The sequence below is a fragment of the Alligator sinensis genome, unplaced genomic scaffold (genome assembly GCF_000455745.1).
Source record: "Alligator sinensis unplaced genomic scaffold, ASM45574v1 scaffold1295_1, whole genome shotgun sequence".
Classification (NCBI taxonomy): Eukaryota; Metazoa; Chordata; order Crocodylia; family Alligatoridae; genus Alligator; species Alligator sinensis.
Genome location: NW_005841880.1, coordinates 3,123,945 through 3,143,389, shown reverse-complemented (window position 1 = coordinate 3,143,389; position 19,445 = coordinate 3,123,945). Strand labels below are relative to the sequence as shown.

Genomic DNA, 19,445 nt, shown 5'->3' with positions numbered 1-19,445 from the left:
TTGGAAGATGGCCGTGTGCATCTGGGGGTCTCGTGTGTCATCCAGGGACAGACTGGTCCAGCTATTGGCAGTGGAGCAGCAATACAGGTTCAAGGGGCAAGTGACTGAGCCACTCCTGGTCAGACCCTGGGCCAGTCAGGCCAACCTCAAATGAGATGTCTGTTTACAGCCCTGTAAAACGCCAGGTGAGAGAGCGTTTTCTGCTCATGAAGCAGAACAGCAGTGCCCCCATTCTCACTCCTCCTCTGGTTTAAGGGTGACTGCTGAAGGTTGCAGCCACTTTTTTTTGCTTGTCTTGGTTTACCGCTGAGGCCTATTTTGATACTTGGCATATAGTTTACTTTGAGCCGTGATTACTGCACATTGTAAACCAGATTGTGTCTGCTGTTTTTGAGGACTGTTTGTTCTCATGTTTGGTAGGAAATTTGCCTGCTCTGGATGATTACCTAGGAGCCCAGGGGAGATGGCAAGCCTTCTGGAATGGAAAGCTGCCTCTGACCCAGTTGAATCCGGAGGTAGCTGGGTTGACAGGATCTCCCATTCTTTCTCTGCCTCGCTAACCCTCTGATTTATGGCGTAGAGGGTGCTGTGTGCTTTGCAGTTGCAGTAAATAGCTACATGAAGAATGTGCTCGTTGCAGTTTATTCTTTCAGCTTTCCTGTTGCACACGAGTCCCTGATCTGTCTACGAGACCCAATCATTCATGTGTCAGAAGGTAGAAGCTTTAGGGTCACCTGGCTTGAGGAAGGTTTGTATCACAAGACTACCAAAATCCCTTAAAAAAAAAAAAAAAAGAAAAATCCTCCTTACATTTGTCTCTGCCTCCCCTGCTGGCATCACTTTGTTGGAATAGCATCAAAAGGCAACGCTGAAGGGACACCTGGGGAACGTCACTGTGAAAGCGGAAAGAGCAGCCTCCGAACCTCTGTTCCACCAAGCACAACAATGGTCCCTTCACTTCAAGGAGCACATAAATTATGGATTCTTGAACTGGAGAGCCAGTTCCTTGTTGACAGCCTCAGCGGAGTGGGTCGTGGAGCAACGTTTTAAAATCCTAGCATTTCAGATGGCGTGAGGTAGGAGAAGACACTAGCGTTCTTAATTGTGCATGTTTGGAGCCTGTCGTGGACGGGCGTCATGTGTCCCATTGTGCTCGAAGGGTCCCAGCCCTTCAGGAGTCGTTCTTGTAAAGCCCGTCCCCAAGCTAAGAACGCTGTGTAGCGTTGTCACACCTCGGGATGTAGTCGAAACTCAATGAGCTTCAAAGGCAAAATGTTGTGAGAGGCAGATTTGCTTTTGTTGCTGTGGGACTTCCCTTTCCCGTCCTTGCACGTCATGAGAATTTTAACCAAAGGCTTGACAAAAGTAAGAGGGCCATGGGATCTCTCTAGCCGGCTTTGTACCTTCTGAGGAGCTGGCTTTACTGGGCTCAGGTCTCATATAACATTTGGATGTGATGAGGCTCCAGTGCTCCTGTTCTGGCACCGGGGTATCACGGCTGCGAGTCCAAACCAGTCAATTTTAATTTAATTCAGAGAGGAATTGTTCAGCTCTAGTCTTGATGAAAGGGTGGCAGTGGCATTGCCTACCATCTGAGGGATTGCCGGTGCTGTTCGTTATTCAAGAAACCTCATTTCCCCCCTCCTAATCAAGGCAATATTGTACATTTAGACAGATGTTGATAGAGAAATAAAACCTCAAGCCTTTGCGCAACCACAGCTCTCCTGTTGAGGTCTGTGAAAGTCTTGACTTGTTAGAAACTGAATAAAAACTTCTGAACCATGCCCTTAAGTGTTGAGTTGTGTATTTGGTTGACTTCACTGTTAGCTAAATTGGGGCATGCCCCTAAGAGCGTTAGTACTGTTGCAGCAATTACATTAGAGTCCTGGGAAGGCAAATGTGGGGGGTTGGAAAAAAAGCTAAGCATACCCTATGCAAATATAATTATCTCTCTGGTTATGTATGTGCAGGGCTTAAGAGGGAGTGGAACAAGTCAGTAGAACTAAAAATTAATGTTTGTACAGCTCCTTGAAGACTAGTGCTATATCACTTCCGAGCATTATCAGCACCGATTAGTCTCTAGCCTCTTGACCTCTACTTGGCTGGAAGAGAAAAGGTAAGGTGTGTTTTTTCTTTTTTTTACATAAGGAAGTTATCTCAAACTAAGGTACGGCCTGAATTTATAGTACACTAGCTATTCTGCACTAACTCTTCACATGCATATTTTTAGTACACAGTCTACACGAGACGCCTACTGCTCATTAGCCTAATAACACTGCGCGGTAGCATGGCAGTTAGAAACCGTGCTAATAGCCTACTGCATAATGCTATGAGGCTAATGAGCAATAAACATCACAAAATAACTGCGCCAGCGCTGCTCGTTACTGTGCATTTAGTTAGTCCTTCATTAAGCAAGTACTGAACTACATGTGCAGTATCTAAGGTGCATTAATGAATGTGTAGATGCGCCCAGTAAGTACAGGGTAGCACTTTGAAAGTAGAGTGAGCTGCTTATACTTGCTGCACCCTGGTGATCTTCAAAAAGCATCTTGATGCCCTTCTTGCTGGGCTCATCTGACCCCAGTGGGGGGCTGGACCTGATGATCTGTAAGGTCCCTTCCAGCCCCTGACTACAAAACTATGAAATAAGTGTCTGTGTGTAGAATTAGCGTGAAGTGGCCAGTGCTCTGCAGCTTGGGACCCTCCCTTAACGCTGATAACTACCCTGTATGAGCTGACTTCTGTTGTATGTTTTCTGCTTCACCAAGACTCAAGTTCTGGTTGTGGGCTCCTGTCAGAAATCCAAATACTGAGCCGGGTGTTCTTGATCCCAGCTGAATAGCGCCCTTGATTCAGGAAATAGATCCCTCTCCAGTTAGGAGTTTCAGGTAAGATCAGAATGTAATACTTGACAGGTAGTGGGTTTGAACAGGTGTGTTATACCTGTGATTGGTGATGCTGGCTACAACTGCCCTTTGTGCTGTACTCCAGACTAACGCATCTTCCGTGTGACCCGGAGTGTGGAGTTGGGTTGTTTATAAAGCTCCCACTATCTTTGTGGTTCCCTTTTCCTCCTTTCCCTAGTGACTGGGAGCAGCTTTCGCTGCCTCTTGTAAAAGAAATGCATGCCCTTCCAAGCATCTTTTCCCGGGGCTTTTTCCTGCTGGTGACAAGAAGCTAACTCAAACTCTGCGGGAATCCTAGAAAACTATTACAAGTGTAATTTAAATGCATCTTTATGCCTTCACAGTAAACGTGCTTCAGGGAAGATGAATCTTCTCATGTCTCCATCCAGTTCATCTGGCTCAGGAGAGTTTCTCTGCTGGGGGGGTGTGCTCATAGTGGATGTGCTCCAGGGTCTGTGTTGGGGAGGGCAGAGGGGGTTTCAGGCCGAGTGAGAGCGGGTGGGTAGGCACAGGAAAGGGGGTTGTCTCTCTCTTGTTTTCTGCATGGCAGTAAGTCCATATTGATCAACTTTGTGCTTGTGGCTCTTTGGAAGTGATGAATGTACATGTTAAACTGATGTCACTACAGTTTAAAAGCCTGTTCTCTCTCTCTGCAGCACTCCTGTCTACCTTAGTTAAATCAGTTGATAGCTGAGCTGGGCCCCTGCTTTCCTGCCCTCTTTTTTTTCCAAGGGCCTTAGAAGTGAAACACTCTTTTTGCTGTTGCTTTTCTGCCGGTCTCGTTGGAGCTGATTCATCTTCAGCCAGTCTTACCTTTCTGTTGCATTTTGTACGATAGTGCCACCCTATCAGGAGAGCACTGATGGGGCACTCTTTTGAGTACTGTAGTATTGCTACATGATTGGTGTACTAAGACTGCCTGCTCCAGCGGCAATTTTCCCTTGCCAGTTTGCAGGGGAAGGATAAGGAAAAAGAGCTCTTTTCACCTTGGCGCTCTTCCCCACTGCCTTCCATAAATGCTTTATTAAATACCTTTGCTATCCTAAGTGTAGCATTCATTACCCGCCTACTCTTTCACCATATATACAAAGAACACCTAAAAAAATAAAAGATTGCATTTTATGAGAGTGCACTTGGAGCAGACTCCTCTTCTGAACAGCCTGTCCTGGTTTTTAGCTTCATTTTGTTTAATCCTGTGTCTTTCCTGACAGCCGCGCTTCTAATTTCCTTCCAGCTTGGTTCCCTGGTGACAGTTCCCAGTTCCTGTTGCGCGGTTTTGACTGGGTGGCTTGGAGACGAGTACTTCTTAATCTCCGTCATGGGGCTTCGGATCTTGCTTGCGCTTAATAACACAGTAGCTTCGCATGCTGCTTTGAAAATATCTGCTGGTAGATGTGGATTCAGAGTGAGAAGACTGGAAACGCTTCATTTTTCACATCTCTCTCGGAGAGGCCGTTGGTGCTTGTGATATCTTTTTGTCTTTTAGGCTAGATGAATAATCTCCCACCTCCCTTACTTGTATACAAACACCCTCCGTACTGAATCCTTGCTGTTGGAGGTACAGCCGGTAGGCTTTAGATCTTTAACCTTTGGAAGGGGGTTAATCTTAGAGTATCTCCTAGCAGCTAGCATTACTACAGGCTTGTGTGGACCACTTCATTGTATGGTACCATACCATACTTGTATGGTAAGCGTGCAAGCGTTCCCTGCACTCTTGTGCATTGTAGAGGGGGTTTTACTGGAAGAGGAAGAAAGGATCATGGCCACCTTCTACTGGAAAGCAGAGCCTGTTTGTCAGACCTTGTTAAAAGAAAGAGAATGCCTTTATAAGAGTTTTCATGTGTTTAAGTGATAGATCGCAATAGATTTGGCACATTTTGACCATTTGTCTCACACTTTGCTTATGAGTTGCTCCATTGGCAGGTTTGAAGATGAGCTACAAGGGCTTGGCTTGATTGGCTTCAGCAGTGTTCGTGGTATCAGCGATTTGCACCTCCATGGGGGATGGCTAATTTTTCCTGGGGTTCCAGGATCTTACAGTGCAGCCAGCATCCCATATGTTGGTGTTCCTCTGGGTTGCACTGGCCTTGTACAGCCTAAGCACAGCTTACTTTACAGTAAGGAAAGTACTTCCCGATTCCTTCCATCTAAATCATAGTGATGATGGAGGCAGCATCTGGGGAATGCAGTCCTACAGACCTTTAGTCAAAGAATCCAAACTTAATATGAACATCCTTGAAATGCAGGTGATTTGGCGTTCGTGTCTCCCTCTTCAGACCTTATTACCAAAACATTGGCTTCAATTCTGTGTTGCAAGTCCTCAGTACATCAGTAAGCAAAGGAGATTGTGTACAGGTATGGAATTGGACCAGGCACTTGTGGCCACCTGGTCCAAAAGACCCAACTGCTCCAGTTGGTAATGCATATTCCTGAACTGTCCCTAATTAGTGTGGCAGGGCACATCTTTGAAGTATGGCACTTTGACCACGAGTGACTCATGAAAAAAAACCATCTGTGCTGCCACAGGGATGGGTGCCGTCTTTTCATTCCTTGATTGCATGGGGTTTAAGATGGTGGATCACATTTCCCCACCCACCCTTTCACCTGTGTGGCAATGCAGCTTACAGGAGACGGGAAGCGTATGGAAAGCAGAATCCAGACTCAATGTGGGACTGCCGTCTCCATCAGCAGAGGCAATCTAGAGTACCCGTGGCATAGCAGCGTGGGAACTTCGAAATGTTGTGGTTTGCAGCTGCTCGGAAGTAACGACCTACTAAAATTGCATACTTTCTGAGAGCAAGAATTACAAGTAATAGTTTTCTTTCACCAAACTATGCATCTGACACGGCAGTGGAGAGAATGAAACATGTCCCTGCTGGTCGATGGCCTAAGATAGCCAACAGGTGGTGATTTATAAAGCACTCATAAGGAAGTCTGTTGTTTTTTTTTCAGCCCCTCTAATGGAATAAGAACACCAGGAAGGAGCAGAGTTGGTATTTCATTGGATTCCCATTTCCAGCACTGCGGAGAGGATTTTGCCAGCAATCTCCCCTTCAGTGCTAGGGCTCTTTGGCTTGGACACACAGCTCAGGATCCTAGTGAGGTGGAATTGTTCAATACTGTAATTCTTTTTGCTCTGCACAACAAACCACATGTGCCTGGAGTAGTTTTAAGGCTAAAGCCATGGAAGCTGCCTGGGTAGAAAGCAGCTGGCATAATCCTTCAGGGCTGGGGAAGGTGTACAGTAGCTTTACTCTTTCTTCAGGTAAAGTAGCAGGAGAAATTTCTGGTGCAAGGTAAGTGAAGCATACGAGCTTTTAAAATTTTGCCCAGCATGAAACACCGCTCCATGCAGCCTGCGATGCAGTTTCCTAAGCAAGCCTGGTCTTTCAGACGGGCAAAGTGGGGTAAATCTGACCCTCATTTGCTACCCCGCGGTTCTTCTCCCTCCCCCATCTAACACCGTAGGCCACCTATCTAACACCACCCTGCTCAGAGAAGTGTGCATCGAGCATTACAGAAGCAAGGAGAGAGGAAACGTGCCTCGCAGCCAAGGACCAGGGGGAGTCCTTGGAAGTCTTTGTCTAATTGTTTTGTTTATGAAATTCTGCGGAGGGTTTCCAGTGGGTTTCCTAATGAACTGGTTTGTTGTCGAGACGTACTGCAATGCTAATAATTACACTAGAAACAGGGGGTCAAGGCTCATCTTCCTTCCCACAAGTTGGCAACAGCCAGCCAGTAAACACACAAGCTACTCGTTTGCAGCTCATATTTTCATTTGTATTTTTTTTCAAACGTTAACTCATTCATCTGAGAATCGCCTGTCCTCTTCTGCCGCTTACGGGTCTTGGCTGCTGTTGAAAACTTGCCCATCTAGATGGGCATTGCTGCAGGGAATTGGATGAAGTTGGGCTTAATGTGGAAGTAAGGGAAAAGGAAGCATAGTTTGGGGGGCACTTTACCATGGGGAGTAGTAACGAGGGTTCAAATAATGTGCTTGAATCAGGTCAGGAAGGCAAGCAGCCAGGTGAGGGTGCCAAGGAGCGTCTTACTTTGCATTTCTCAGTATAGCCAAAACCTCCTGCCCTTCCTTGAGCGCTCCCATTTTGGAGGGAGCCGATCCCTGCAGTGGCGGCTACATCAGTAAGGTACTGTTTTTCTCCTTACAAATGAGTTACTGAGTAGGATTGTCTCAGCCTCCTTGAAAGCAGCCATTTTGCTTGCAAAGCAATTTTTATGACCCCCATATAATGGAAAATCCAATATTTAGTAGCTTCAAGTCAAGGCTTCTGTCCTGTTTTTAGCACTGGATAAACAATTGGAGGAGCTTCAGCTTTGAGTGTGTGCATTTTTCTTGTATTTAAGCATGAAGGGAAGTTAGGTTTTTTGTGTGTGTGTGGTTTGTTTTTTTTTTCCCTTGGATGATCTTACATGTTGCTGGTGGTTGACTTCAGCTAAGCATAACCCTCCACCTGGAAGCCCAGAAGTGCCAATTTTAATGCATCACCTTTGCTCTTGCATTTATGCGGGGAGATGCGTTCCTTCACATAAACTGCTCATGTAGTACGGAATAGATTGGGTTCACTTTTCCGTTAATAGCTGGCAAGCTTTTTGTGATGGAGAGAATCAGCCTTCCTAGTGTGATAAAATGAGGCTCCTGTATCATTTTTTATTACTTTTTATAAAAACAAGTCATCTTACTTAATCCTCTGTAAAAGGAGAGAAATTACTAATGGTCATAAAAGAATATTTGACATATCCGGAGGACACTATAAAATGTTGGTGAGACTTCAAGTAAGCGTTATCTATCTTTTACCATTCGTGAGAGATTGGGGAGGAAGAGGGAACTGGGGAGAGGAGGCCTTTAGCTAGATTAAACTGTCTGCTGCTTACATTTTCTGAGACTGTGATAGTGAAATGACTTCCCCTGTTAGGGGAAGGACCGAGTCCTTCCACCTAGGAAACATGCTTTACTGTGGGGTGTGCATTTTCAGCGGGCACTTATGGAGGGGCTTCTATACCAGTACTAAATGGAGCGGGTTTGCTGGGCTGGGTGAAGCTGCAGGCTCAGCATGAGGATGTGATGTCTGTTTTCTTAGTCTCTATTCTAACGAGCTCTGCCTTCATTTTGCAACAGGCTAGCTGGAGTCCTGTGTTCTGCATAGCTGGAGAAAATGGATCTTGTTTTCAGGTTGCTGGGTATAGCTGCTTATAGTTTCATAGATGTTAGCGGCTGGAAGGGACCTTACTAGATGGGCATTGCTGCAGGGAATCAGCACCCCCTGCCTGCACTTGGGCAGGAAAGGCTGCTGGGATCAGATGACTCCCAAGAAGGCGAGCGTCAAGACGCTTTTTGAAGATCGCCAGGGTGGGTGACTGTACGGAGTTTTTTTGCAGATGGTTTTCTTCTGCCAAGCTTGCATCCTCCAAAAGCTGTCTTCTGATAACCCTGTTGCCTCTGGATAGTGAAGCCAGCGGTTTCTGAGAAGAGGGACAGGGGAAGCTTTAGAAGGAGATTTCTTTTGGATTTGGTGGACCCCTTAAGGCCCCGTTGGCCTATGACAGGGGTGGCTCTTTAAATGTTCAGGCCCTAATGTTGAATTATGTCCTGCTTTACAGATCCTGGGAGTTTGGGAAGCGCTGTGTGCTTCCTGTGGGTACCAGCCCTGCGTTCTTTCCAGAGCAAGGGCAGGGGGAGACGGAGCACATGCTGCATTGAACATGGGTAGTGTAAGCCTTAGGATTTCAGCACTGGGCCAGTGAAGGATTCACGGGGTGAAGCTGTAGTACTGAGCTGTCATCACTTTCTTTTTCAGAAGTCAGCTGGTTGCTGCTTTGGGTCTCAGAGTCTCTGAAACTGGAGGCAAACAGCAAACCCTAGACCACTTTTTCATTTTCCTGAGAACTTGCCAGCGGGTCCTGGGAGACCCAGGTTATGAATATTCTGCTCTTTGATCTGTCATTCTCCCGGCATGCATGGTGACAGCCACTCTGCTCCCCGGCAGTTTGGCATGGCAATCTGGGCACCAAATGAGGGAGGAAGAGGGGGAAAGACACAAAGATGCTTGATTAGATCCCAGAGTCCCTTAACTCCACACTTGTAAATTCCTTCATCTGTCACGTTGACGTGATGAGTGTACGGCCTTCGTGTTACCGTTTAGTCACAGCCCATGTGCTTGGTGACCTTGTCACTTTTCAGCCCTTTTTCAGCCACTTTTCTTTAGGTCTGCAGCTGGGATGAATTTTTCTAATAGCATAGAGAAAGAAACCTGCAATAAGGATTTCTCGGTTGGGTTTTTGCAGCATTTCAGTATAGTGCAAGTTGGGGGAAGAAATGTAAAGGGCAGCATGGACTGTTGTGCTGTGAAGATTGGGGTTAGACCTCAGAGCGCCTGCATCATCAGTGCTTTGCGTTTCTTAATTTTAGAGTTGTGACTGGTTCAGTTTTGCGCCATGCTCTGGCTGTGTGCAGGCTATTTTTATTCTCCCATATTTGTACTTTATAATTTTCAAGTTGCACCATAAATAGTGGTAAGAACTACTACCTATGTGACACACGGGTGTTGCATGTTACCCCTCCGCCGTCCCTGGGCAGCTACCACGGTGCTCTGATGCTGGTGACCTAGCCAAGCAAGCATGGTGCCTCTTGCCTGCCCTGGCCCATCCAGCAGTCTGAATCAAGCACGGCAGAGCATAGGATCAGTTTAATTTATGGTGCTGCCTGATCTGCACTTCATGGAGCAGTTTTTCTGTGTGCAAAGGAAAAAGAAAAGCTGAACATTGAGGGGATGGATCCAGTTGGAGAGGGCTGTTTGGAGTGTGACTCGATGCCGTGGCACATCCTTGCAAGGCACAGCCGAAGGGAATATTTCCATCACTCTCACTGGCATGATAAGGACGAGGGTATCTATATTGCTTCAGTGTACACAGTGTGACTTGGATTGGTGCGACCTATGTGATCTCAGCTCCTTGCATGAGAGCGACAGCGCTCTTCTGTTCGTGGAGATGTGTGATCTGATTCCTTATCCAGGTTCACGTCTGTTTGGGCTCCAAACCCCTTTTCTCCTTTCACTTAGCCTCAAGGTTTTCTGCGTGCCCAGTTCCAAGTGAACATCCTGAAAGGGTTGGGCTCCTTGATTCATCACTAGCTTGTAAGCCGAAGAGGTCTGGTTCTCCCTAATGTTGTTGCCAAATGGTCTTGTTTTATACTTGAATGAATCATAATGGGGAATAACTCTAGGGCAGAATCAATGCTGCTGCAGCATGGGAAGCCTGGAGGGCTCCAGTTACTCCTTCACCCCGTCTCTTAGCATTTTATATAGAAACTGGAACACGGTAGGGCCCCGGGGTTCAGTCGGCACTTGAGGGAACCTTTCGGACCTCTTTTTCTGTCTCTTTGCCCTTCCTTCCCGTAATGTGGTCCTTCCCTGTCCATTAGAAACCAGCAACACAGTTCACCTCCCTTTGAGAGAGCTTTCTGTCTCCATGTGCAGGGCCAGCAGAGGAAAGAGAAATGGAAGTGTGCACGTGCCTGCATGTTCAGCCTTCAGAAATTCTAGCATTTGTAGCTACGATTAGGTCCTCGGAAATATTTGTAGAAAGTTAGTGATTGAAAGGTGTGGAGATGGGGAGAATATTTTGGAAGGAGACGCAAGGAGAGCTGAGGAATGTGCTTTGTGTCCCTTTCCAATGGAAAAAGCAGCTCGATGCACTTTAAACCCAGTCTCCTGCTCCTCTGCACTCCATTATCTTTCCCCCATCCTTGTAGGTGCATGGAGAATACCTGCTTTAAGCAGGGTTGTGGGGCTCTGCCGGAGAGAAGGGGGTGGGGAAAAAACCATTTGGCCACTGCAGGAACACGGATGTGGCACAATTGCGGCAGCTGAGGAAATATCGCTGCACGGGCTGGAAGAAGCCCCAGAGGAGAGCGGCTACGTGTGAATTATTCATGCTCACTAGTGTGAAAGCAATAAAATAAAATTAAAATTGAAATATAAACATACATCACGTTAGATCTGCGCGGAGAGAGAGGAGCCCGGCTGCTGCAGACTGAGCGTTGCAGGGGATTGGGGAGGTGAAGCCAGGGAGACTGCAGCCTGCAGTGTCACTTCCCGGAATAACAATTGATGTAAATTGGACCTGAATAGCCCAGGCTGCGGGTTCTCGGCAATCCTTGCATGCAGTCATTGGGGGCCTCCAGCCCTGCCTTGCGGGAATGGGCTAGCATTCCTAGTTTTGATCTTAATTCCTGCATTCATAACACTTTACCCTCCCCTCGGTGTACACACTGGGCACAGAAGAAGAAATGTTCCTTGCATTATGCAGCTACTGTCTGGATTGACCCTTTGGCCTCCTCCCCTTTGCAATCTCCTGGACCCACTGGGCGATCTGCTCCACAGGGCGCATCTTTGTGTTCCCTCTCGCAGGAGCACACAGGTGCTTTTTTAATTACTTACGGAAAAGCAATTGAAAAGCAGCTCGATACAAATCCCTTAAGCCACTATTTGATGGAGACGCTGGGGAAAGCTGCTGCCCAGCTAGGATCCTGGAACATGGGCACCATCTGTGATCCTGCAGCTCCTTGGCCAAATTGCATTCCGAGCCTTTCTTTCCTGCACTATTTTTCATTAAATGAATTGAGTTTGCTGGAAATCGCCTGGCCATAAATATTCCCTCCCGCTCAGCACAGTCAGGTTATTACTGCTCCCCAAGTTGGTGCTTCGTTGCAGAGCAGAAGGTGGCCTGCACTCCTCGTGAAATGGAGATCTGGGGTGGGAGGGGGGGAAAAAAATCCCCTGTTGGGGGAACTGGGGCAGCAGGGAGCTCTGCAGAGAGCCTCCTCTCTCAGCTGCTTTGCATTCAGGGCCATAAATATTTTAATGCTGCTAGTTACAAATGAGAGAGGGAAGAGGCAAAGCAGTACCACACACGGTTTAATTCCTTGCATTTGTGCTGAGAAAAGGACAGAAATGTAATCGGATGGCTTGCAAAGGGTGGGGGGGAAGGTGTTGGGAGGAAGGTTAAGTGTTTTTAAAAGCCTCGTCCTGGAAATGTTCCAATTACATCATCCTCGGACTACAGAGGAGTGGAAATCCAGCAGGAGAACAAAGCAGGGCGAGAGCCTTATGCTTGTTGGAGGGCCCAGCTAGAAGGGCGCCATGCAATTCTACATACCAGAACAGAAGAAAATGCTGTTTCCTCGGGGTGACAAATCTGGATGCTGCTGATGAGTTAGAGGCACATGTGGTCCGGTACTTCTGTGCTGGGAGAGAGGACTCTGTAAGGGGTGCGATGGGCTGGGAGTCCAGTCAAGAGAATATGTTCGTATCCAGCCTCTTGCACAGCTGGATGCAGAAATGAATGTGGACATTTCCCACTGTCCATTTGAATTCTGGTTTGCTAGTCCAGCAAAGTGATAGTTTCATAGTTGGTAGGGTCGGAAGGGACCTAAGCAGATCATCTAGTCCGACCCCCTGCCATGGCAGGAAAGGATGCTGGGGTCAAATGACCCCAGCTAGATGGCTGTCTAGCCTTCTTTTGAAGACCCCCAGGGTAGGAGCGAGCACCACTTCCCTTGGTGCAAGTTTTCCCTGGTTTAGTGGTGCTTCCTCTAGACCCACGCATAATTGTAGCTGTTTAGCCTCTTCCTTACTTCCCATGACCTCTCCTTCCACCTTGCATCCCCTGCAGTTCCACTTCTGAAGCTGCAAACACAAAGATCATTATTTGGTGCTGTAGACCTGGTGTGCGTTTAGTCACTGGAGGCAGTGGAAGGACATCACTGGGCTTTTGTTTCTGGCATTAATGTTTTATGCTTTAACCATTACGCCCGCAGCTCTAAAAGTTTTTTGTGACAGCCATTTAGGAGCAATAAATCATGTTTAAGTGTCCTCTCTGCTGTTTAAATTTATTTTCTCAACAAGCTAATAAATTAGACTCCTTCATTGCAGTGTAATCAAACTCCACGCCGAAAAAATAGCAGTCAGATTTTTGCCCTGCAGGCAAGTTGGCTGATGGCTCTCCTTGATACACGTCTGTATTTTTTTTATCCTGGCCTCTTTTTGTACGGGCACAGCTGGATGGGTGACCCCATTGCCAAGCAGGCCAGTCGGCTCTTAGCTGCATCCAGAGCGGGTCAGTGCAAAGCTGGTTTTCTGCCTGATTACCCCCTGCCTCCCAGCTCCTTTTAGGTAGCCAGTTTACTTCTGGTAATGGAAACAGCTGAACCCTGTGTGCCAGCAGTGAACAGGGTTGGCATTTTGGGTGCTTACACTTGATGGATTTGCGGAAAAAATAATACCCAGCATCTTGATTTAAGATGATGAGGATTAGCTGCTGTGCTCTAGCATTAGATTAGCTTTGTGTCTTTTTGAGGCCTTTCATTCCAGAAGTGTAACGAATCATTTGTCCTCCGTGGCAGCAAGCACACCAGGGAACCAGTTAATGGCAATCTAGAACCTTTCACCTCCAGGCTTTCAGTGCAGCCCCTTTCCAAAGTGACCAAAATCGTTACCCCCTAATGACTAGTGTTCACAATCTATTACAGCAGAGAGAGATCTGTCTGGCACCTCAGTTGCCAATAGTTGGCAGTCTTGTCGGTAGGCTCAGAGGAAAGGCAAAATTAAATGTAGAGATCGGATCTCAGCAGCCTGTTTCAGGATCTTCCAGGCCGGGTATGGGAGGGGCAGGCAGAGCAGTGTCGGATGCTGGCATGGTCCCTGCTTCTGCCGGTCTTTAAGGAGAGATGAAATACTTGGCTCTTAGAAACTTGGAGGCTGTCGGTCTTGACATTTTTCAACCAGTTGACATAGGCATGGGCATGTGAACATACCTGATACTATTATCGGAGTTAATGAAGTCGATATGTACAATGTTATAGGTGTTTAAGCTCCCCATGGGAAGGGGAAGCCTGTTGGACAAGAAGGAGTAAATTGCTCCTGTCTGCCTGTAACACCTGACTGACCCTAGTATCTGGACCTCTTTTGCAGTGCACTTGCCGCAAAGACATGGTGAAGATTTCCATGGACGTCTTTGTGAGGGTTCTGCAACCAGAACGTTACGACTTGTGGAAACAAGGGAAAGACATCGCTGTCTTGGATCACATGAAACCCACGGCTCTGACCAGTCCAGAGCTAGACGCCTGGAATGAGACAAAGTCTGAGCTGAAATCTAAACTGCTCCGTAGGTAAGGCGAGCCTGCTATCAGTTGGGTACTTACATGCATCTTAACTAAAATATTTTGGGCTGCTTTTGTTGTCTGAAAGAGAGCTACCAGCTCCAGAGTGCCCGAGAAGGTGCTGTATAGCCTTAATATTGCAGGCTCTTGTGGGCTTGGGATTTCATCGGTATGTCTCTAGCTGAAAAAATACATACACGGGCTCTAAACTTTGAGGCCCAGCTGGTGGTCTTTCCTTCTATTAGTGCTGCACTGATCATCATGATAGAAGGACCCTGAAGCAAGTGGCTAAAGGTCAGGGCATGTATCCCATGCAGAGCATTTTTGACATTTGATGACTTAAGGTTTTATGTTCCCAGGGAGGAGTTTTACAGATAAAGGAGAAGGGCGGACACTCCTCTAACAACCCAGACCACAGTATCTAGTCTCCAGATATACCCAATGCCTGGCATCTTAGAGGAGTACATATTAAATCCATATTGCATTTGGTCCAGTGTGCAGTGGTAAACTTAACCTGTCAACAGTGGTGAGTAAAAGCATAGGCAGATGCAGATGTGCAGTCCAAGACAGATCTGCGATGGCACAGAAGCATTGTTCTGAGTGTTGCTCTCCCAAATGACAAAACTTGCAAGGAAAAGTGCTAATCTTTCAAGTTAGGATCCAGATATTAAACCTTATAAGCTCAGGTGCCCAAACCTTGCAGTAGTTCGGACTTTATTTTACCTTGTATATTTTGGTTGCATAAAACACTCACGTTCTTCTTTGCCCTTCAAGTGTTATAGAGACATGTTTCCCATGTAGCTAGGAACTTTATGCCCCCAACTTCTCCCATCCTGAAAATCAAAATTTCATACAGTAGGCATTATAGCTCCACCTGCCAGGGAACAGGAAAAGGAAAGACTGTTGGTCACACAGGGCATTTTTACACATGCTCCGGAGTGGGAGTCGGGGTGGGGGTGCTTTAATTAGACTGGCTCCGAGAGCCACTGATGAAAGTGCCTGCAATGTCTTGCGTATCAGCATCCCCGTGCTTTAATGTGGCAGCTGGGGCGCTTCAACTAAAGCTCATTAAACAAAGTACAGGGGTTCTGCTGGAGGCGCGCTAATTAGCATGCTCCAACAGACTTGATTAATTGAGTCATCTCCAATGCACTGTAATTACAACGCATCAAAGCAGCCTCTCTGCACATGTACAGGCACCCGCAGAGTGCTTCTACCTTGGCTCCTTTCCTCTTCCTCCAGCCTTTTTTTTTCTTCTTTTGAGAGTATGGAGTTGTCACTCAGCCTTTTCTGCTTTTATATCTCACTGGGTTTCTCTGTTTGAGATGAAAGAAAAAGAGATAGTGGAGAGAGAAAACCTCCTTAAAAGTATTACAGAGAACTGTTTTGACCCTGTGAATGTTTCAGATTTCCAAATCACATGTGGCTGAGTCCCTTTTCCTCCCCCCTGCCCCATTAGGTCACTGTACCCTCTTCTTTAGGGTGCAATGAAAATGAAGGTGGTGCTAAATCTCTGATGCAGCCAGAGTAGCCAGCATTGGAAGAGCCGGATGCCTTCAGATCCTGGAATTGCAATTCTGGGCTTAAAGTACGATTGCTGGACCTTGGGGCTGCAGGGTCCTATAGAGTTATTTCTGATGAACTCCACGCCTGGCTGCTTATAATCCAGAATGACGCTGCCTAGCTCTTTCATTTTTTTTAGCAGAGTGCCTTTGTTCTCATTTCCCTTAAGCGACACAGGAACAAGACACAGAATGAGCGTGCCCACACATAATTATCAGAAACAGTTCCTTGTGCAGCGTTTATCTTGGCTCCCCAGGGTCCTCGAGCCCCTGGGAGGACAAGCGTTCTCTCATCGTCTTTGGATGTTTCTTAGGCAATTTCTCAGGCAAAGGGTTTCATCCAGTGGCAGGTACCATGCTCGTAGAGCACAGGCCCAGCCCAGCAGGCTTGCTGCTGAGCTCTCACTGGCACGCTGACTACTGTGCTTCCCTCGTAGCTGCTGCGTTTGTGTAGGTCAGGGGTCGGCAACCCCCGGGACGCGTGGTGAACATGGCATACGAGGCCATTTTTCTTGGCGTGCATTGGGGCCGGAGAGGCAGCAGCTGTTTGCAGCCTCCTGGCTCTAGGTAGCTGCTGCCAGCCAGGAACCCGGGCTGCTCCCAGCAGGCAGCTGGGATGCTGTAAGCCCTACTGGGATCAGCCCAACGGGCGCAGTGCTGGCACTTGCTGCGTGGGGGGCAAGGGCAATAAGCGGGGGCAAGGGGCAGCGGGGCTGGGGGCAAGGGGCACAAGCAGGGCATCCTGCCATGTATCCCCTACCCTCATTTTGTTTTTCTGGCATGCCGGCACTCCGGCATCTTGCAGGGTAGGCACTGTGGGGTTTTTCAGCACTCCAGCCAAAAAATGTTGCCTACCCCGGTGTAGGTGCTTGTATTGCAGCACTACGGAGAGCTCTCAGCAGCTGTCCCATCACTTCCCATGCTTTTTGCTCCTCTCCCCTCCTTTTGGCTGGCTCTTCTGGGGCTATAAGAAGATGTCATCGTTGTTGTTGCTCCAGTTGTGCTGCAATGTGTCCCATAATGAAGACTGGCATGTCCACATATCACCTTTCAAAGTGGGTTTAAAGAGTAGGGTCCTAGTGGGGTAAGCTGACAGTCAGCTGATTGTTGGCCCTGGCTGGCAGGGGCCAAAAATCAGCTGATTGTCAAAATCCTGTGCCCAGCAGCTCTGGTTGGGCTGCCAGGGTATGAGAGGATCAAATGCTCTCTGTAGTGGAGGAAAGCCAACGAGCTTCCTCCCTTGGGGACTTAAACCCTGCTGGGAGCCTCTGATTCTCTTCACCTTTGCCAGCATTACACGCATGGTTTTCAGACATCCCTGGGATCTGGGGACCCTGGGATCTGGGAGTGTCTCTCCAATCCCAGGGTCTCTGTGTGCCAGGGATTTCTTAAAAAAAAGTGCTGTGGAGCTGAGGCTGACAATCAGTTGATTGATGGGCGAGTCGGGACCTTTTAAAATCCATGTGTTTGGCCCAGCTGGGCTGCACACATGGTATTTATACATCCCCGGCACACCGGGACCATCCTCCATTGCCAAAGAACGTCCTTGATAAGTGAGTCTGTTAGATGGTCATGGCTTTTCAGCTCGTAACCATCAACATGGAGGCGCAAAGCTGCCCTTAGAGGCTGTGTTCATATCACCTCTCTGTATGGCATTCCTCTAGGTCAGTGGTTTTTCATCCCCCCTGGGGGTCCACAGACTATGTCGAAGGGGTCTGTGAAAGATGACTACGATCAATAAAAAGAATGCGAAGACCCACACTTGCCATTCAAAGGGGTTCTCGTGTCCATTTGAAATTTCCAAAGCGGTCTGCGCCTCCCATTCAAAATTTTTTAGGGGTCCACAAATGAATAAAGATTGAAAACCATTGCACTATGTGAACACCAGTATGGAGACTTACTGCCTAGTGCTTGGGCCAGAGTGCCTAGGAAGCAGGCTCTCAGAGAGGTGGGGGTCTTTCAGGTTGCCGTCTTTTAGCGGGACATAGGGTAGAGCAGAGAATTTCAAAGAAAGGTTTCCTTGACTTTGTCATTCTTTTGTCATGGCTATCTTCTCTCTCCTTACCTGTCAGAGAAGATAGGGTCAGGTCAGGTTGAGGCTTTTTTCTCTTTAGTAGCCATTGGACCCAGCAATTTGAATTTTAAACTTCCATGTCCTTGGTTCCTTTATGGCCTAGTTTGGTCAGAGTATCCTGATCCAGGCTTCCATTTTCAGGAAGAAGCACTGCATCAGTTGGGCATCCTGCAGGATGGTCGGGATCAGCTTCTGGTTAAAGGTCCCTCTTGAAGGGAAGTGGCCAGTTACCCGCTTCCATTGCACATGCTTAAAAAGTCACATGCTCTGTTGCTCTCCTGTATGCTGAGCCCACTGCACACACTGGGCAGCTCGCACTCCTCTGCCTTCCTGCTCCCTCTCCAGTCACTCTCCCAGTTCCTGTGTATTCCCAGAGACTCCATGCAGTGTCACCGAGTACCTCTTCCCCCGGCTGTCCAGCATACCTGGGGGGGAGGGAAAGACAAGTGGAGGAATATCACTGAGTTGAATGAAAGTCTTCACTTTGAGTGGCTATTAGAGGCATGTGTTTCTCTCTAGCTTTGATTTCTCTCCTCCTTCCCCCCACCAAATAAGTGTTGGATGTCAAGCCTGCTCAGGTGGCTTTTGTAAATCCCACTAAGTGCCTGTCTGCATCTTTGGGCTCCAAAAATACCCTTGTAAATCTGGCTTTTTTATCCCTGAAGGTTTTACAGTGGTCATGTAGACTTGCCTTCCTAACTGGGCAGCTTCTACTTGTAGGGCTTCGTGGTGTACTGTGAAGAGGCCTGGAACATTTCTGTGTAGCCTGGGCCTTGTTATCTGGGTTGTGCTGCTGGAAATCGGGGTTTAAAAGCTTCTAAAACAATCCTTGCTTGGATTAAAGACTTGGTCAGCATGTCTTGTAATCAGGCGAATAAATCTCTCCTGTCTGTCTGAACCTCTAGAGTTGGTGCTGCCACCTGAGCAGAGACAATATATGTGCCAGTTTGATAAATGCAAGGCCAAAATTTGGCAGCTGTGGGCTCCACCTCTTGGTACGTTATTGTACTATAAAGTGTCTCATTCTTGTGGTTATGAAAATACCCTGAAAACATGAACTGAATATAAACCCGATGTGCTGAAGTCTGCATGAGTCTATAGATAGCTAACACAATGGTTCTCTAAGGGCCAAGTTGCCCCCGCTCATCTCAATTGGGCATTAATTCGGAGACCTGAAGACAGCCATTTACATTTCATTTTCAGCTAGCATATGGCTGATTTTAGCAGAAACATCCAGCGAATGCGCTTACCCCACAATCCCAAGCTACCCCTTGTTCCTCTTCAGAAGCCACAATAACAGCGCTTGGCTTCCTTTACTGCACTATATATTTTTCATATTTATTTTGGGAAAAACTTCTGTTGTAAATGAGATAGGCCTAGAACAGGGGTGGGCGATTATTTCAGCTGGAGGGCCACTTAAGGAGTTTTGGTGGGTTGTCAAGGGCTGCAAGGGTAGCCCCGCCCCTTGACAGGTGCCCCGCCCCCTGGTCACCATCATGTGACCGGGAGTCTTACCCCCCTGACCTTTGCCACTGGAAGTCTCTCCTTTTGCCCCTTCTTTGGTGGGGGGTGGGGTGCTGCTTGTGTATTGTGTGTGATGGGGTAGGGAGTGTATGTGGCGGGGTGTGGGGTGAGTATGTGGTGCGTGTCTGGGTGTATGTGTGGGTGTGATTGAGGTGTGGGACTGTTGGGGGGGTGTGTGTGTGGCTATGGTGGGGGGTGGGAGG

The 19,445-nt window shown here is 47.6% G+C and overlaps 1 protein-coding gene across 6 annotated transcripts in view; it reads left to right on the top strand.

The window, feature by feature from the left end:
- Positions 1–19,445, top strand: part of KDM4B (lysine demethylase 4B) — a 131,663-nt gene that overhangs the window by 65,339 nt on the left and 46,879 nt on the right. For all 6 annotated transcript variants that reach the window (XM_025196495.1, XM_025196491.1, XM_025196490.1 and 3 more), the window contains one exon: positions 13,895–14,091. In XM_025196495.1, the coding sequence (XP_025052280.1) occupies positions 13,895–14,091 (197 nt within the window). The remainder of the gene's footprint in view (positions 1–13,894; positions 14,092–19,445) is intronic.